The sequence below is a fragment of the Balaenoptera musculus genome, chromosome 1, assembly GCF_009873245.2.
Source record: "Balaenoptera musculus isolate JJ_BM4_2016_0621 chromosome 1, mBalMus1.pri.v3, whole genome shotgun sequence".
Taxonomy (NCBI): domain Eukaryota; kingdom Metazoa; phylum Chordata; class Mammalia; order Artiodactyla; family Balaenopteridae; genus Balaenoptera; species Balaenoptera musculus.
Window position 1 is genome coordinate 169,510,796 of NC_045785.1, and position 17,167 is coordinate 169,527,962.

General features: G+C 36.6%; 1 protein-coding gene across 6 annotated transcripts in view; it reads left to right on the forward strand.

Annotated features, from left to right (window-relative positions):
* Positions 1-17,167, forward strand: part of ESRRG (estrogen related receptor gamma) — a 624,815-nt gene that overhangs the window by 407,310 nt on the left and 200,338 nt on the right. Inside the window, exon 1 of one of the 6 annotated variants that reach the window (XM_036841514.1) lies at positions 6,316-6,514. The exons of the other annotated variants lie outside the window; for them this stretch is intronic. Within the exon in view, the coding sequence (XP_036697409.1) occupies positions 6,459-6,514 (56 nt within the window). The 5' untranslated portion in view covers positions 6,316-6,458. Of the gene's footprint in view, positions 1-6,315; positions 6,515-17,167 lie in introns of those variants that run through there. 6 annotated transcript variants of the gene reach the window in all.

Consider the following 17,167-nt stretch of genomic DNA (forward strand, 5'->3'; position numbering starts at 1 on the left):
GCAAGCAGTTCATATCATTTTATGGCAAAAGTTATTGATAGTGTCACTGGAGGATTATTTGCACTTCATTTTCTTTTCTCTATTAAGTACCTTGAACTAGTCAAAGATGAAGGCCAAATGAATTGTCAATGTCAGTCTCTTCTATCTCTTTTTTCATTTAGTGAGATTTAAAAATAATATGGTTAACATTTATGGAGGGATTACTGTGTGTAGGATGACAGTAAAATGTATGCTCTAAACTGAGCCACTTCTTTTTTGATAGAAATTTATTTATTGATTTATTTATTGGCTGGGTGCTGGGTATTTCTTTATAATTTTTATTTTTTATTGGAGTATAGTTGAATAACAATGTTGTGTTAGTTTCAGGTATACAGCAAAGTGATTCAGTTATACATATGCATGTATCTATTCTTTTTCAAATTCTTTTCCCATTTAGGTTGTTACAGAATATTGAGCAGAGTTCCCTGCACTTTTGAAAGTGTAGGGAGTGAGTACTGTAAATTTTTAAGCTAGGAAAACTGGCCCAAGCCAGAATGTCCTTGGCCCACTGAGTCATTTGGTCCCCCCAACTAGGACTGGATACTGTGCTAAATTGGTTTAACTCATTTAATCCCCATAATGATTTTACAAGGTGCTGTTATTGTTCCTCCCATTCAATAGCTGAAGAAACTGAGACTTAGGTGGGTGATGTGACTCTTAAGTCCAAAGCCTTATCCCTCATAGTTGGAATCTGAAGCCAAGGCATGACTCCAGAGTAGGTCATTACCACCTGGCCAGAGGCTTTCCACAGTCACCTGACTTCTGCCAGGCATGACAAACACACACACCCCTAATTCATTCGCATTTGCTGGGGGAAGCAGATTTTTATCAAATGTATTCATTTATGAAAAAGAACCTCAGAAGTGTGTCAGAGAGTTCTAAGATCCAAAAAAAGCATAATCACCTCTTTAAGCCTCTTTATATGGACACCAGATGCTGAGTATCTCACTTTTTTTTAAAAAAATTGCTGGTCCTTGGAAAATATGGACAAAAAGGTTCATGGAAACAAATAAGAAAAGAAGTTTCAAACAGTGTTGTTGTTCAGATACATCAGGAAAAAAATACTTTTGTGCTTTTTTGATGTGTCATGGATAGATTCATTTTTTAGCTTCAAATATGCATTGAATGGGGTGATTAAGATGGATAATTTGATCGCTTTACTAGTATCAAAGCAAGTATTGCTTACTCTGAAATCTGTCATATTTGTTCCACTTCTGCTCCTGTTCTCTCTCCATCCCTCCCCCTGCCTTCCTCTCAGAGTTAAGCTACCCTTTATTTTGGACAACACGATCACACACATGATTGAGTCAACAATTTATGGCTTTTAAAAATAGGGATTTCGTCCTCTCTTAGGTTTATTGTTTATCATAATCATCTTTCAAGTGAAAAGGCTAATTTACTCTTTCTATAGGAATATTTTAAGCTTGATTATCATAATATTACAGCTGCCTGAAAAGGTCTAAAACGGGACATTGACCTTGAATGTTTTCTGCATTTAGCTCATGGTGCTTAACATTCAGGAAAGAATATAACTGCAACTCATTTATTAACGTGTAATCTCAAAATGTTAACTATTGCTCTGGATATACATGCCATGCAGATTATAGAAAGCTTGTAGGATAAGAAAAAATGCAGTTGGTATTTTATCAGGGTAAGTATGTTGGAAATACAACATAACTAGAGTCAGTTTTCCCTTTGGAGCTACTGTAGTTTATACTTTAATTTTTACTGACATTTTACCATGTATATGATTAGCTTGACAAAATGAAAATGAAGTAATCCTGAATTAATTAAACAGAAACCGAATTGCCTCTATTAGCTTCTCTGTCTTCCTTTGATTCTTCCCCCCCCCCCCGCCCCCTGCCCCACCTCACTTTCACAAACACACTGGGAAAAGAGTTTGGTGTATTATGGAGGTGAGGTAATCGCTCCCCAGAGAATGGGCTTTTTCTACATAGACTCAGTAATTTGGGAATGGGATGGATTTATAGGACAAGAGGTTTGTCAAAAGGAAACGTTTTTATTAGTGTTTCTGTGGAAGCGATCACTTTCAGTAGAAATGATTGCTTCTTGCCAATCGAGACAATAATTTAAATATCAAAGCCTGTGCCCTAGAAATGAAAGGCAACAGAAAATGAGGTTTGATGAATTGATAGAGGTTTGGTGGTGATATAAAGTAGTCATACTGACTTCGAAAGATGTCTTTATGTTCCCAGTGGGAAGGTGTCTTCTTAAGCAGGTTTATAGCATAAAAAGAAAAATCCCAAAGCACAGATGAGGAAACTAGCGACACAGAGGCACACAGCTCATGAGGGGGCAGAGGGGAACCTGGGGTCCAGGCCTCTGCTTGTCCTTCAGTGTTCTTTTTCCAGGGGTGTTCCTTGTGGGTTTTCTTTTGGAGTTAAAGATAGTAGTTTGTAAAAGTCTTGGTTTGCTTTTTGTAGTATAGTCTATTATACTATACAGGATATATCACAGGCAGCAGGGAAGATGGTTCCAAAAGTTAAATAGCTTTTCAAAGGTTTTATGGTCTTGAAAAGATACGCAAAAGTAGATTACAAGGCAATTTGAAAATCTAGATTTGTGATGCCTTGTTTAGTTTGCAATATTTAACAAATGGCAAATATGCAATATAAAATCAAGATTTGCTGCAGAAATAGTGTGGCAGCTATAAACATTTTCATACAGATGAGTCTTGTTAATTTTCAGAAAAGGAAGATGGGGACTAAAAATAGCTATTAGCATGCAGTGATAGCAGGACTAAGCATTCTCATTCCCTTCTAGCAGCATAAGAATTCACTGTTAGAATGTTTTAGGAAATGGTTCCGGACTCAAATACAGTAAAATGTCTGGTATAGACAACAGGAATTTACCTTTTGTTTCCACTTGAGTTTTGTTTGTTGCCATTTCATTCTTTCAAATGGAAATGAAGGATATTTTCTGCTTGGTGTCTGTGCTTTCATTGGGGCCTGAGAATGAAGTTGTTTGGGTATTAAGCTGCATTGTTTAAAGAAGAAGAGATTGAAACTATGAGTGTGGACCCTGGGTCTGATGCCTAATAGGCTGATATTAACTAATTTGTTAATATTCTTTGTGAAACACTCATAGGGATCCTTTTGTTTGGTTCCATTTATCCTGCTTTGGGTAGACTCCTTGTGGTAAGATTGTGAAGTGTATAGACTGGTGGGCAAAAATGTTTATTCTAGGCTGTTTATCTGTTCACTTGTTTCGCGCTTTTTTTTTCCCCCAAATCCTTTGTAGTTGAGATTCTTAAAGGCTTATGCTCAATATTGCACATGGTGTGTTTATTTCCTGTGATTATCCACTCTTTCCTCCTTCAAGGTGAAAAAAGCTCTGTGACTAGGGAAGATTCTTGAGATGGCTATGCTGTGTGTTTATAAAATATTCTGGAAGCTGTCTCACAAGTTTAGTGCAGTAGATATTAGTTTAAATTGGTTAAACTGGATTCAAGACAGTAGGTGTAATCTTAGGTCCTTGACTTGTAGAGGTGACACATTGATCCCGAGGGAAAATAAACCAGCTCTACAAACCTAGTGCACTTTTGGTCATTCAGAAAGCAGCTAGTTCAATGGACACTGCACCTTGCATAGATGAAATACGGTTAGCGAAAGATCTGTGGGGATCACACCGTGTATGTTTGTACATGGATCTCTGTGAGCACAGAAAAAAGACTTACACATGAATATGAGTCTAAATATGTTTAAAAGTAGATACCAACACAGTCAAATGGTTCATAATGGGTCAAATAAGTACCCTACGAGAAATAAGAAAATTCTGGGAAATAAAAGATAACTCTCATGAAATGTGGTGACTTAACGTCCATCGGTAAATAACTGACTACAAATCTTGTCTTTAAAAGACCATTTCAAAGGAGTAATAAGCAGGTTCTGTCACAGGATGATAATGGAAAGAAACTGAATAGAGTACAGTATTCTGCACAGGTAAAAGATCTGAATGTGCTGAGTACATTAAGATCCATTGAGTACATTCAATAATTTTTATTTTTTTTAATGTCCCTGGACAAAATAAGAATGAAACTTTTATTTGCTGTATATGGATTTATTAATTACCCTGAGAATTTTAGTTTATTCACAAATCAAGGTAGGAATCTTTGAACCAAAGATGTTTTTCTGTCTTTGTGAAGCAATATTTCCCTACTGCTTTTATTGTATTTTAGAAAAATCATGCTTCTTTTTCAAATGCCTTTTTATTTATTTTTTTTAAATTATAGAATGATTACATGTCTCATTTTCAATTGAATAGACAAATCTCTTTTTTCCTTCCGAGGTGTCTGCAGAATGCTTGTATTTTCTACATCTCAAAGCTCTTTTAATTCACTGCTCACAACCAAATTTACATCTTAATTGCTGAGTTCACATTTAACAATATAGACAGCATAATGCTACTGGTAATTAAGCTTTTACTACCTGCTTTTGTACAGTATTCTTAGGCACAGTTTTTGCTATGTGAGTTCTCCACTAGAAACTTGTATGCATTTAGACCACAAATAAAAGGCATCAGGCCCATATCTTAGATATGGCTAAATACATGGCAGGGAAATTGCTTTCTTCTGTTGGGGGGACCAAATCATATCTGTCATTTTTATATTCTGAATGTTAATGTGGCTGTTCTAGTTTAGTGTTTTGTTTTTTAAAGGCCTAGAACATTTGAGAGGCTGAAAGACTGAGTTGAGTTCTGATCTAGTAAATTTAACACAGACTGGATATCTCAACTAATTTATTTTGATCTCAAAGATTATACTATTTATATCGTGTAGGACTAATATGCAGTAGAGCTGAATTATATCAAAATTTTGGGTCATAAGGTAGCAGTTATCTCTTTGCTATAAATAGCTGGTAGCTATTCCATTGTACATTTGCTAGTATAAAAAATCCTGTATTTAAAAATAGGACTTAAGAAAATTCTTTGTTATATGGAAACTAAAAACAGGCTTATACACTGTTGGAGAAAAAAGACCCTTCTCTTATATTCTCTTTTCTTTAAAAAGCACTTCTGTTTGAAACTAGTCCTTATAATGACCAGACTGTGTGATGATTTACAAAATGTTTCTGGGTTGACTTTTTAAAGCATTCAGCGTGTGTTATATGTAACAGCGTGTGTTATATGTTATAATTATATAAACTGCATTTTATTTGAAAGCTGACGTTTTGGGTAAAAATCATATATACTTGTATATGTCTCCCAGTTTGGAAGCTTACATTGAAATAAGTATATGATTAAGAACACTTTTAGTGCACCACTTAGTAATGTTCTCCCCACAAAAAAAAAAAAAAAAGTCTTTATTTTGTCAAAATGCATTGAGATGGTTTCAATGTACTACTTACCCTACGGCCCTCAGTGTCCCACCCCTGAAACTGGAGCAGCCAATTTGTTCCGCAGTTGTTTACCTTTGTTTTGAAAAGCTATGCATTGTATATCTATAGGTAGAGAGATAGAAGCAGGTAAAGAAATGTTTACACAGAATTTACATAGCCATTCTCGCAAATTGCACTGAGGCACGCTTTCCTCTTCTGTAGTTGTGTAAAACTGCATTCCACCTCAAAGATGACGATCCCACTTCACATGCCCGAACAATTTAGAAAGCATGTCTTGGATTTTTTTTTTTTTTTTTTTTAATGCCCAGTAGAGATTAGGGAAACAGGCAACGACATGATGACGGATCCATGAGAAAGTACAGCACTAAATAAGAAGGAGCCCCCCTCCCGTGGAATAAAACACAGACTACGGCAGGACAAACTTCATTCTCTACCTTCCGCAGAATCGTTTCCCAAATTAACTGAGAGTCTGCGTGAGTTCTTCTGTGCGAGGCAAAAGAGATCTTAGGTGAGAAACCCAACACACATCCCTCTAGTGCCTAGAGGGTTAAATTAGTTAGGTTTCTTTTCTCGCTTCCCGGAGCGGGGTGCGGGGGGGTGGGGGGGAGGGAGGGAGAAAAAAATATAAGAAAAAAAAGAAAAGAAAAAGAAAGAAAGAAAAGGCAGAGCCCAGTATCTACGGGCAGCGTTTCGGTCTCTGGTCCTCGCTCTCTTTTTCTCTCCCGCTCCGTTCCCAGCCCCTTCGCGTCTCTGCACCCTCAGTACCTGCCCGGTTCCGCGGCTCCTCGCAGCCTCCAGTCGCCTCCGTCCTGATTGGGCGGAGACCCCCCAATCGGCTGCGCGCCTGGGCCGGTGGGACTGCATATGTTAAGCTCTACTTCATATTAATAAGCTCCAATCGGGGCTTTAAGTCCTTGATTAGGAGAGTGTGAGAGCTCTGGTCCCAACTGGCTGTGCCTATAGGCTTGTCACCAGGAGAACATTTGTGTTAATTGCGCTCTGCTCTGTCAAGGAAACTTTGATTTATAGCGGGGGTGCGCAAATAATGGTTGCCGGTCGCACATGGATTCGGTAGAACTTTGCCTTCCTGAATCTTTTTCCCTGCACTACGAGGAAGAGTAGGTACCTTTTTCTTTCCTTTTTAAAACTCGTCCTGGGGGTGAGAGTGTGGGGTGAACGGAATGGATCTTGGCGCACGGATTCAGGTAATGCCCTGGGTATGTCGTGCGCACGAGCGCTTGTTTGTGTCTGTCTTGTGCCTTTTGTGTTGAGGGTGATCTCCTAATTCAGTAAGTCGAGAATTGTTCTCTGACTACAATGTTACCTTTGAGGCAAAGCTCAGTGACTGTCAGTAAAACAGCTGGGTGACAGTCAGTTCTTATTCAGGTGCTAAGAATAGGCACTTGGCACAAATGCTTAGTGAACTGTTAAAATGCATCTTTTACTAGGACCCATTTTCCCAAGGAAAAATGTTTTAAAATACAGGATTCAAACTGATTTATACTATTAAGTGCCTCTTATGTATTTGCAGTTTGACAGATATTTTCAGCTCCCTGTCATTTCTTACCGCGCAGAGTTAGAGGCAGAATTGCACATTTACTAATTCTCCTTCAGAGAACAATTTAAAAACTAGCCCTGTGCAATCTGGGGCTAGAATAATGTTATTTGCATGGTTAGCATTAAGTCAGCACTTAACGGGCAAATCAGTCCATTAAGTAACATGAGATTTTCACACATTATAAATATTTAAGGGGAGGAAAAAAAAAAACTAAAGAAGAAACAGTAGTGACTTTCTAAATTTCCCCTTGAATGGACAGTGCTGAGACTGTGGATTTGTTTCATGTATCGTGTCCAGAAAATGCAGAAAAGTACTTTTGTCCTTAGATGCAGTTTAATTGGTACTTATTAATATCTTTATGCACATGGAAATATACATATTTGGATCGCTCAAGGTGGGGGACATGTGAGTAGGGGGTAAAAGGAGTAAATTAGGCATTCTTGTGTAAATGAGTGGGTCATAAACTTAATTTCAACCCACCGTTGAAATATTAGTTTATCACGGGAGCTGTCACTGGTTCCTCTTTCTGTTGAGTCAGTTGTATGGCTTTGCTTTCCCATTACAGTAATACCAACTGTTATAATTCTGAAAAGAGTGCTCTTGGCAAACGTTTCTCTCTATAGACTGTGAAGAAAATATAAAACTCTCCAGAGGAGAAGGTCGTGCATTATAGGTAGATGTCCACTAGCGGTCCTTAGTGACTGCATATTGCCTTGGTTTGTAATTAAGCAAGAGATGAAAAGTGACTTGCAGTCTCAGTGGCTCCTCGTGCGTGTGAGTGTGAGTGTGTGTGCGCGTGTACGTATGCATGCTTGCACACATACACACTCACACAAGGGATATTAGCCGAGGGATGGATTTAGGAAGAACTGAAAGGTTGGAAGGCAGTGCTTGCGTCAGTAGAAAACACTCCAAGGAAGAAACAACCTTAAATTGTGTGAAAATAAAAATGAAAAATAAACAAAGGTAGGACTGCCCACTCAAGTGAAGTTTGAAGGTGAGCGCGCCGGAGGCTGTCCCACTGGAGAATTTCATATGTCTTCATGTCAGGAAGAATGCATTATCCAAGCTCACCCAATTCGGAACTTTCTCTCATAAATAAATAAACAAAACAAACTTTAACCCCCCCCACCCCCACCCCCAGGCTTCTTTGTAGTTTCCTTGAATTTAACTTCTTATAGCTAATTTGAATAATTAGTTTAGATAAGCCTCTTAAAGCAGACGCATTTAAATGAAATCAGGACACATGTCCTTTTGGCTTTGGCGCAAGATTCAAACTAGCTTTCTTTTTGGCTCAATTAAAAGTCATCTTTAAAAAATACAGATTTATTGTTTGGATGCAGTTCTGATGGTTACGTGGTTCACCGGACAGACAGAAAGATCTCATGCTTACTAACGCATCTGCCTCTCTGTCTCAATTAATAAACCACAGAATTTATACATGCTATTAATATTCATAGTAAATGTGCTGGGTTAAACCCCATCACGTGTGAGTATACATTAAAATGAAACCAGAGTTATGCAGTGTCAGAGGAGAATATTGGACAATTTCTGCTTTGGAAGCTGTTAAAAAGATTCGTGCAATTTATTGACCACCATTAGGAGAGCCTAAAATGTTAACCTATAACTATGTATTTTTTATTTTAGGAAATGTGCTAGCACATTAAAGAGAATAATACTTGAAAGCTTGTTTCACATTTAATAGCAGTAATAACTGATAGCATAAATAGATGAAAATAATATATCTGCTCATTTTGACATATGTGTCAGTCTAATCATTCTAAATGAGTGTGCTCGTCACATGCTTCCCTTTCAACCTCTGATTAAAATGTAACATTGACTACAGGATTATAGAGCGGACTTAATTTTACTGACTGTTTTAACAGTTGTCACAGCTGCTGGAAGAAGGAAAGGCAATTGAAACACTCCAAAACAGGCAAGGCGAGGAGGGAACAGTTCAGTAAATTTCAGCCTGATCATGGAAAGCCAGACATCCAAAATTAAACAGATTTGTGTTTTAAGATTCCTGTTTGGAGCTATGCAAGTTTTATTTTGTAAGATTTGCTCTTTCTTTTTCAGGGTTTTGCTTCTTTTCTCTGCCTCATCTCTCCCTGCTAAAAGCTAAAAGTAAATTGAAATACAACTATCCAAAAGTAATACTATCATGTCAAAATACATGGGATAAAAATAGGCAGGAAGGAAAAATGTATGCAATAACAACGACAAAAAGCCTAAACCAGAGTAGATGCAATTTTTTTAAAAAGATGGGAGCTTGCCTACGTCACTTTAGATGTGATTTTATTTGAGAACTATGAACAAAGTCTTTTAAGTTTATTTTTCTAAGAAGGAATCCTTAAACTCCAGACTTGGAGCTCATATTACTTTTCCTTCCTGTTTCTTCTCTGTAAATCTGTTGAAAACACCTGCAGCCTTAAAGGTAGGGGTTTTCAGATGATTTCTTTGTGAATTGCTGGAAGTGACAACCAGCTGCACTTAGGGGTGAATGTTCCTAAGCTGTAGAGTCTCGTAACCTTGCCCATCACATCACTGAAGTGAACAGATTAATTCTATTTCTCTAAAAATTAAATAACTACTGTACATATCCCAAACTATATATAGTCAAAATAGCCAGACAGTGTGGATTATGTAACGTATGATTTTTCTCCTTGGAGTAAGCAAAAAAAGTGTTCTGAGTTAATGGAATCAATGTTGGATGGGAGTGGTGAGTAAGTGCTGGGCACCCCCATGCTTCACTAGCCCTTTGTGTCAGTGTATTTATGTATTACCCTGTACAGATTGGGTGGTAAGTTTAGAAATCCTCCTTTTACAGAAAGGGCTGGAAAACAGCTTCCCATTTCCTGGTCAGAGGCAAGGGTGATGATGTTGGCTGGTTCTTATAGTGATGGGTTTCTCATCTTCATGTGTTTATGGCACTGCTGCTTTATTTACTGAGCCTAGTGTGTTGCAGTGGTAATTAACCCATGTTATTAGCAAAGCCCTTGTGAATATCCATTAATTCTCTTGCATGGATGATCATTTTTCCAGTGTTTTCCCCCCAATACGGTATCATTGTTCTTTTTTCTTTTTTTAAATTCTAAATTGATGGCCTTTGATATATTTATTTGATTTAATCTGACCTGGGATGTATATTGGCCATCTTATAAGGAATGGTATTGTAATTCAGCTTTAAAAAAAATGCTAATAGAAGCCAGAGAAAAGATTTTTTTGCTGTTCTTCTTTTCAAAGCAAAAAAGAAAATAAAGGTTTAAAAGGAAAATAATGCAGGAAATTAGTTTTAACTTCAAATTTTCCAGATCTTAGAATTTATGTTATTTTGTGCCTTTGAAGTCTTTTAATCAGATTTCTACTGAGTTAAGAATACTTTAGGCATTTTTGTAAAATATCGAGCCAGCAGAAATATACTTGTGCTTCTTGTGCTGAAAAAAGATAAGGACCATCTCATTAGCCGGGGCCATACTTTTGCAATTAATTTTAGGTCCGTGGTGCTATTCATCAAAGGGGGCAGGTAACTTCTCTATGAGTCTGTTTAACAATATTTTCACAATACCTCACTCTTGCAAGAACTGCAGACAAAGAAGAGGCCGTTCTTTGGGAAGGTAGGCATAATGCCGAACCTCAAGTCTGTATCACTTGTGAAAAATTCCTCAACATTTGTTTTAGCCTAGTGACTAAACAAAGTATTTCTTTGTTTGACTTCTAAAGTGCTTTTCAGCACTCAATGTTTTGCTTATATTATTTCAAAAAATAAATTAAAATCTGTGCTTATGGTTGATACTTTGTCATACAAGTGGCAATTGATAGCCGTGATTTCTATGACACCAATTAATATCAAATAAACTTTTGAGAATCACCTATCAAGCATTTTGAAATAAGAGGACAGCATCTCACTAGAACTTTTAAGTCATTGCAGCAGATAAGCTATGCTCTGAATTTTGCTTCCTAGCAAATTCATGGAAGAAAGAAACAATACATTGTTGATCTGGTATAAGTGCATATGAGCTCCGGCCCTAGTCAGCTCTCTGGAGAAAATCTTTGATTACCCTGGCCCAGTTTGTTCAGTTTTTATCTCTTTTACATCCACTGGCCTTGTATTAAATTGTCATTGTCCTAAAGCACATGAGATAGAAATGAATTGCTGTTTTCTACATTCTCTGACAGTGAAATATTTAGGTTCTCTTTCTCCAATCATACTTATGTGTGTATTTGATAGTCCAGGGATGACATCCAGCATCTCTGCCGCTTGACATTTTTTCTTACTGCATTTTGTGTGTTTTGCTGTTGATTATTGTTTTCATAGCCATGTGTATACGGATGCCCATGGTCTATACCATTATAAATAAAGATACACATACGCTACTTTAAAATCCAAAGCAGTCAGTAGAATATACCACACACATGTGTGTGCCTTTGTGTGCATGTATAGTATGCATGTGAAATACATATATATACATGGGAAGAGATGTATGTAGAATATAGGTATGCTGCGAGAGTGATCATGTATATTTATATAATAAAGTGGATCTCAAGTATTTTTCTAATCAGTTAGTGTCCAGTTAAATTTGCCAGGCATAATTTTAACCTGGAATTAGTATTTCAGGTATTTACCAAGTCTGATTTTCAACTAAATTGGTTTAACTACTATGTAACAGACAGGTAACAGGTCACCTAATACATTAATTTGTTTCTGATTTTATAAATTGTTAATTATTATCATTTTAAAATTCAATATCTAGAAATCATAAATAATTTGTAAAATAGGAAATAAGCCACTAGTACTAAATGCATAATTTAATGGTTTGGGCCCATATCCAAGAAACAGTTTTGAATTAGCTCTTGGCTACACTGTTTTCTTATACAGTTGGGCCTGACAAATATATCTAAATGTAAACATGATAGCTTTTAAATAAATGCAAAATATAAATTTCACTTATCCTCACTACGTAAATGTCATTTTCTTTTTGTTTTTGCTAAAAGCACATAAAGAAAATTAATAAGTATTATATCCATATAAAGTACATCATAGATTTCTGAATTTCTGAATTTTATTCTGAGAGGTAAGTTTAAAGGTCTGTGATTTTGCTCAGTGAATCTGAATGAGTGTTGAGAGAAACCACTTATCCAGATGCTCTTTCTATTCAAATTCTTGTTCTAATTCATATTTTGTGTAAAGTCCTAGACTCATTTCCTACCTTTATTTGTTTGTAGAGTACTTTAACAATTTTAATGTTTCTCGTTTTTAAAAAAATCCTGCTGTTTCTTTATGCCAATCCGTCTGCTGAAAGTTAGCTCCTTTATTATCTGAGGGTGTCAAGTGACAGCCTTCTGCCTTTTGAAGGATTTACCTGGCATCTTATTCTTGTTTCAAGTTCATTTTAGACTTATACTTTTGAAGTCTGGGAAACCTAGCTAATAAGAATAATTTCTGTTCAATTATAACAAGCACATCCTTCCTCTCTATGTTTTTCTTTACAGAAGTGCCAGATGTTTCTTTTTCTCTGATTTGGACACTATTTCTCAGTACTTTCCAAATGTATTTTCTAATCAATTATACAAAACCATCAGATTGAGAAGGTTTAGATTGTGTGTGTGCTGTGTATGTGTACTATTGCATCCCCCCTTTTAATTTTCAAAAAAATTTTTTGAATGTTTGGAGGGAACTTGCTTTTTATGTTTTGATTTTTCAAATATTTTGCCATTCTAATTGATGGCAATGCATGTATATTCGGAAGATAACTCACTAAGGCAAAGCAATAAAAGAAAAAGTACAGTTTTAAATAAATTGGCTTCTCACTGGCCAATTAAAGTCCATTTCAATATACTGGCATAGATCTATATGTGCATTTGAATATTAATACATAGCATGCAACACTAGCCGTTAGAAATGCAGCCTCTGGCTATATGGAATTCTTTCACACAATATAATAAATAAAAACACTGGCTTTTGGCATTTAAAATCTATTAAAAGAGTTGTTTAAAGTGTTCAACTCATGGAGAGCCTACCTAAGATCAGATTACATTGTAAGAAATGAACTTGGAAGCAAATTTATATTTTGATTATCAAAGGCAGTCTCTGTCATATACATTCCTCTGTGCCTTCTCCTCTTGCTTTGAGTGAAACAAAATTGCGTATATACTTTTCATCATTTTGATTGGAAGTACACATTACGTATAATACGCTTTGGCAGCAGTTACCTAGCCAAAGAAAACAAATTAATATTAGCCATACTAAGGGCTGTCAGGCATATCACAGACATATCAATTTAACTTTGCTTCCTCGTACACCTCCGCAAACAGTTGCTTAAGATGGTACTAAATAAAAGGGAAGCTACCCAATAAATTCTCATATTGTATTAGAGATTGATGGCTAGTAGAAGTGCAGTGAAAACCAGCGTGTTTGCTTACTTCTCTTTAAAACTCTAACTGTGGGAATACAGAAAGCGTAGACGATAATGAGTTTTGTTAAAAAAAAAAAAAAAGAGTATAACTGAAGCTTGTTCACATCTTTTTACTGTCTTGGAAGTAATGGGATAATAATGGGATTTACTTTTTAAAAAAGTCTGAAGTGGGGAGCCTCGGTTGCTCTTACGTGTGATGTATATAAAGACTTTAACAAGTGGAGAGTCAGAAGCAGCCGCTTTGCCAGTCTGCTGGAAACAAGGGACATTTCTTCTTTGTTGCACTTTGCATACATTTTCTGAGAAAAAAAAAAATCTTGTTCTTTCTTTTTATCTGGCTTATTCAATAGGCAAAAAAAAAAAAAAAAATGAAATTTCAAAAAGTAAATCAAGAACTTAGGCACAGAAAATAGGCAGAAGCATACTGAATTCTTTATTTCTCTTCCATGATCAGGATGGTATCTTTGTATGGGATAATTCCTTTTTCATCTGCTCTAGGAAGATTTGACTCATTGAAAATGTTTTTGAGAATTTAAACAAAGGACTCGTTAAATAAATAACATTTACTTTCTTTTTAATACAATATGAGTAAAAATGTTTGAAAAGGTGTCCTTTTCAAGGCAGCTAAAATGTTGTTACAGTTTATACTTATAAGAATTTCTTTTGCTTTGAAAAGTATCTAAAATTATGTTCAGAGTGAGCAAAAGTAGTGAGTCATATAAAAAATTATACAGACTAAGGTACTTAAGAGAAAAATTCTAATGTGAGGTTGTTCAATCAATGGCCCTTTGCCCTCCGTAATTCCAAATTATTGTAGTACTTTCACTTCTCCAAAAACGTAAGATGGCCATGTTAAATTGTATTCATTTTTCCATAAATGAAAGAATACTCTAACAATGCTTTCTTCACAGCCGTTAATCTATTAAAACAGATCAGATATTTTGAGGAAGAATATCATACCCATAACCAACTATTCATGGCCAAAGAAAGGGAAAGCTGTATATGAGAAAGTGATTGTATACAGTTGGTTCTGGGTCCTATGAAATGACAGAAGCATCCCTTTTATCCACAGACTTAAATGAGACCTGCCTCATCAGTCATGGGATCATAGTGTCACAGATGGAAAGGCAACCATCAGCTGAATTGTACTGAACTGCACACTTGGCTAATTCATCTTATTGCCCTCCTCATCTAAGGAAAGGCTCATTCTGTTCTTGGAGTCTAGACAGAATCAGGAGTTGGGCTCAGGTGGGAGCGTGTGGCCGCCTTTTTCTGTTCTCTCTTAGCCATTCAGCAAAGGGAGGTGAGGAACAAATGTGCAATTTATGCACAGAAGCCCAAGCAGAGATTCTTTCCTAGGGTCAGGAATTTATTATTCAGTTGTTGAAGTAAAGTTCATATTTCTCTTATGTTCGAGAAATATCACTGTTGTCTTTCATGCTCCAAAGAACTACCCAGAAACGATTAGGGATGTCTCTCAATTTGTATGAACCATGAACTAGGGTAAGCATTTTGTACCAGATAGAAATGGAGAGCAGATCATCCACTTATATTAGTCTGGAGGGTGATTCTTTTTTCATACCTTTATATGGAACTGTTCAGTGGGTTAAATCTGAAGAATGAGAAAAATGATGAAGTTGAACACTCAAATTGTATTTTTGTATTTTTTAATTTCCTTATAGTGAACAAACCTTTAATGTCTAGAGCATTTATGAGGGTTTTAATGATTGGAAAATCTATCCTGAGAATGTGGTCACCATATGTTACAGCCTTGCTTTTTGTCTTGTCTTCAGTGTATGGGGTAAGTTCGATGATACTGTCTGTTGTCTTACTTTGCTTACGTTATAGAACCTCTCTGCCCCACACTGAAATAACCTGAAATATGAGGAAGTGCCCGTTCAGTTCTTAAAAACTTTCCTGAACCCCCTCCATCCCAGCAGCATTTTCTTTTAAAATTGCTGTTTTTCTATTCATCTGTTTTGCTAAAGGATCCTTTACTTTAGTGAAAGGTAAGTGCATGATATTCATGCCGATTTGCATACACAGTACACTTTATTCCCCCAACCCACCCCGAATTCCAAAGAGATTGCCTTCAACTTTTCATATTTGTTTTTCTTTCGTCTCTGTTTGTCGTGCATTCTAGTTGAGTGCTTTTATAGTGTTTTCTTGATTGTTGTCAGTTTGGGGTACTGCTACTGACATTTTTGTTAAGTTAATGTCACAGCAGAAAAACCTATGGCAAACTGGAATCTGGCCACAGCGAGCGGAAGATACAACTTCTGTTTGATTGTGTGTAAATACAGTTAGTTAGTTGGGGGTTTATCAGATAGCTTGGCAGAAAGAGAGAGGAGCCGTAGAAACTGTTTTCAGTAACTGTGCTGTTCATACACCTGATAAGATGGAGAGAGCTTTTCGAAATGCTGATAGGCTTTGAATAAGAAAAGGATAATCACTTCTACTGGCACCAGCTTATCGGGAATGAAGTAAAATGCCAACACTTTTACATTAGCGAAAGTAAATGTTTTAGACACTCTGTGCCTTTTTTCCTTCAAGTTAAATAGTAGGGGTGCTTTTGAGTGTGCTATAATGAATAGAAGGATTTATTACCTGGACGAAATTACAGGTGAATCTGTTGATAAAGGAACCCTCAGCGTCAACAGCAGCTTCTCTGATAAGCAGGTGCATCTATGTGTACGTTCTCTGGAGAAATTAAGTATTTCTTTTTCCACTCCAATTCCATTAACCATCATTTCTGATGTTCGAAGATGCAGTTATGTCCTGTGCCAATCGAGTCTCCTTGTTTACCAGCAGATGGGTGACAGGCATTTGAAACTTAGCTTATCAGACTTGGAAAATGCTGGTGTGACCTACTATGTAAGTTGGGGCATCTTTACGTTTCTATCACTTGCGCTGAAGCAGCCAACTCCTATACAAGAAATCTTACTTTTTTTCCCCAGAAATGGAATGAGATTCAGTATAAATTTAGGATAGGTTAATGAGAAGATAAATGCATTTGGCCAAATAGTTGTCCATTTTAAAGCACTTCCCCTTAAAAAAGAGAGATACTGGTTTTGCGCTTCAGTATAAACCATGAACTTTCCCTGGCTTTCCCCTTTTCTCTTCTTTGTAATTTGATGCCTACAAATAATTTGGTGTATTCAGATTTGATAAATGATAGTGCAAGAGCAGATTGATTGATTTTGGATTACTATTGATTACTCTCCATGAGATCACTGTGACACACTCGAATCAATAGTATTCGATTAAGCAAGGCACCACCGTTCTATACATCCAGCAGCGGTGGGGAATCCAGGAACAGAATGTTCACAAGCTGATAAATTGACAAAGCATTCAGCTTTAACTAGCCCTTTGTTCAGCACTAGTTCCTTAAACTATATTTCATTGGAAAGTTCGTTTCTGCAACTCTGGGCCTTTCTGTGCAAGAAAGGTCATCCGTTTAAGGTTTATTAAATTTTAACTCAAAACAACTGGGCTCCATTTAGATGTAAAATAATTTAAGTACTTACTGCAGGCAACCTCCATGCTTTTGAGCCGTCGCTCAGAAGGTTTCATTCTTTTACGAAGATGTCAATTGTCAACATAAAAATGCATCACTGGCAATGTAATGGTTTAAGATTCAAACTGAAATGAAAATTCCTGCCCGAGGAAAGCACTATCCTCCAACTAAGGTGGTCTTCACTTTCTTCAGAAGTGGGCAAACTTAGGAGCTGCACTGGGAGGCCGCGGCAGGTAGCACACCTTGATCAATTGCACAGCCGAGGCTCCTTTTCTCCCCG